Here is a 2,074-nt window from a genome sequence, read left to right as displayed (position 1 = left end):
TCATTTCTCAAAACGAAACTCATTTCACTAGTATAAAAGCACATCAGCGGCCATTTCCCCCAGGAGATAGTTTGATTATTTCAAGAAATGGGTGTGTTTTTTTGTGATTTTCAGGTGATCACCCCGTTCAGATCCCTGGTGCTGTGCGCCGAGTCCCGCCGCGAGATGGAGGACTGGCTCAGCGCCCTCACTGCCGCTTCCCAGCGCCGCTTCCACGAGCCCGACCAACCAGACTGCCTTTCCGGCTACCATCATTGGTACGCCACGTCCCATGCCCGCCCCACCTACTGCAACGTGTGTCGGGAGGCCCTCAGCGGCGTCACCAGTCATGGCCTCTCCTGCGAGGTCTGCAAATGCAAAGTGCACAAGCGGTGCGCCGCCAAAGCCATCAACAACTGCAAGTGGACGACGCTGGCCTCCGTCGGGAAAGACATCGTCGAGGAGGCCGATGGGGTGAGTGCAAACACCTGGGGTTTTCGATTAAAAATCTGCTGTGAACATCGCACGACTTTCCTTATCCTACTTATTTGGAAAACGTCATTGCGTTAGTGCCACCTGCCGGATTACACACCAAAATTTTATCATACAGGGTGTCAATTTTAAAACTTGCAATCGGCAATATCTCTAGAACTAAAAAAGTTATTGAGAATCTCTCAAAACCGTTTCGGTGGTTTTTAGGGGGAATCAAAATGGCATGGTAAGTGACGCTCCTCCACCCACCCTTCAAGCCACAGCCACCTTAAGTTGAAAATTTTAAATGGCACGACCCTACTTGCGATACATCGTTGGAAAGCCCATAACAAGCGCTTTTCAAAAATGTCATACAACAGCCTATTTGGTAAAGTCATTTTTCCAATTATTCAAAAACGAAGACGTTAAATTTTATTTTTTCTTATTATATTCAAGGGTGGGTGGAGGTGTGTCACTTATCATGTCATTTTAATTCCCCCTAGGAACCACCAAAACGGTTTTGAGTGATTATTAAGAACTTTTTCAGTGTATATTACTGTTTAATAAGGTATATTTCATGATTCTAAATAATTTTTATCCCCGTGAATTTATTTATTGTATCTTCAACCTATAATTTTGATTTTTGGTATAATAACGGAGCGACCGATTTTTACCAAATGTTTCGTGCTGCGCCCCCTTCCTACAAGTAACTTACATGCCAAATTTCAACTTTCTAGCTCTTATCGTTCTTGAGAACAAATACAATACTTTCTTTATAGGATAAGGGAAGTAAAAATGTATCTTATTAATTTATTGTAGTTTGTTATTTTTAATTGAGTTAGGTTTTGCTGAAAATTGTGACGTAAACCAAAATTAACAGTAAGTGGTGATAATGCAATTTTTCGCACAGTTTCATAATAACTTTACGATATTACGTTAGCGTTTTATTGCAGTGCTTTTATGTTGCTTTAATGAAAAGTGAAGTGCAAAAATTTTGTTAAAAAACTGCATATTTTAATTTACTCTACTCTGACTGTGGTAACAACTATGATAAACCTGCAAATAATGTTTAATTTAATTCTTGTTAGCGCAGTCTGGCAATTTAGTTTAATTAGGATTCAATACAAGTTTAATAATTCAATTTTGCTAAAAATGCTTTTACCATAAAATAGTCCATTAATATGTCAATTAACTTTTCATTTCGAGTTTTCTGTCATTCAAATTCAATCAACTAGCGTATTGCAGTTTTATGAATTTAATATAAAAGGATCTGCCCACAAAAAAATTAATAAAACTGCATTTTTATTATTTTTAATAAAGTTTTTAGTATTATGATGAAGTGTTTGCCACAATAACTGATAAATTACAAACAATAGTTTTAAAGATGAGTTTAACAATTTCATTTATTATTAGTTAAATTGCTTTTTTTCAATATATCACTGCAATCTAGACAACTATTGCACAGAAGCCAATAAAAACGTAAGAAAATACAACTTGTTAAACTTCGATGTTTCGTAAAACTTTCGCAACTTCTGTTCTTACAATTATTTTAATTCAAAATGTAGGTAACTGTTTTTTTCAGTAATTAAAATATTTAAAAAAATTGTAGCGCATCCACCATAAT

General features: G+C 36.5%; 1 protein-coding gene across 1 annotated transcript in view; it reads left to right on the top strand.

Annotated features, from left to right (window-relative positions):
* LOC123013365 (diacylglycerol kinase eta) overlaps positions 1–2,074 on the top strand; it is a 104,070-nt gene that overhangs the window by 65,745 nt on the left and 36,251 nt on the right. Inside the window, exon 4 of the mRNA XM_044411838.1 lies at positions 115–453. Within this exon, the coding sequence (XP_044267773.1) occupies positions 115–453 (339 nt within the window). The remainder of the gene's footprint in view (positions 1–114; positions 454–2,074) is intronic.

This window comes from Tribolium madens, unplaced genomic scaffold, assembly GCF_015345945.1.
Source record: "Tribolium madens isolate multiple individuals breed KSU strain unplaced genomic scaffold, Tmad_KSU_1.1 Scaffold_96;HRSCAF=242;Tcas5.2_LG5, whole genome shotgun sequence".
Classification (NCBI taxonomy): domain Eukaryota; kingdom Metazoa; phylum Arthropoda; class Insecta; order Coleoptera; family Tenebrionidae; genus Tribolium; species Tribolium madens.
Note: the sequence above shows the minus strand (reverse complement) of the source record. Positions and strands in the feature narration are given on the sequence as shown.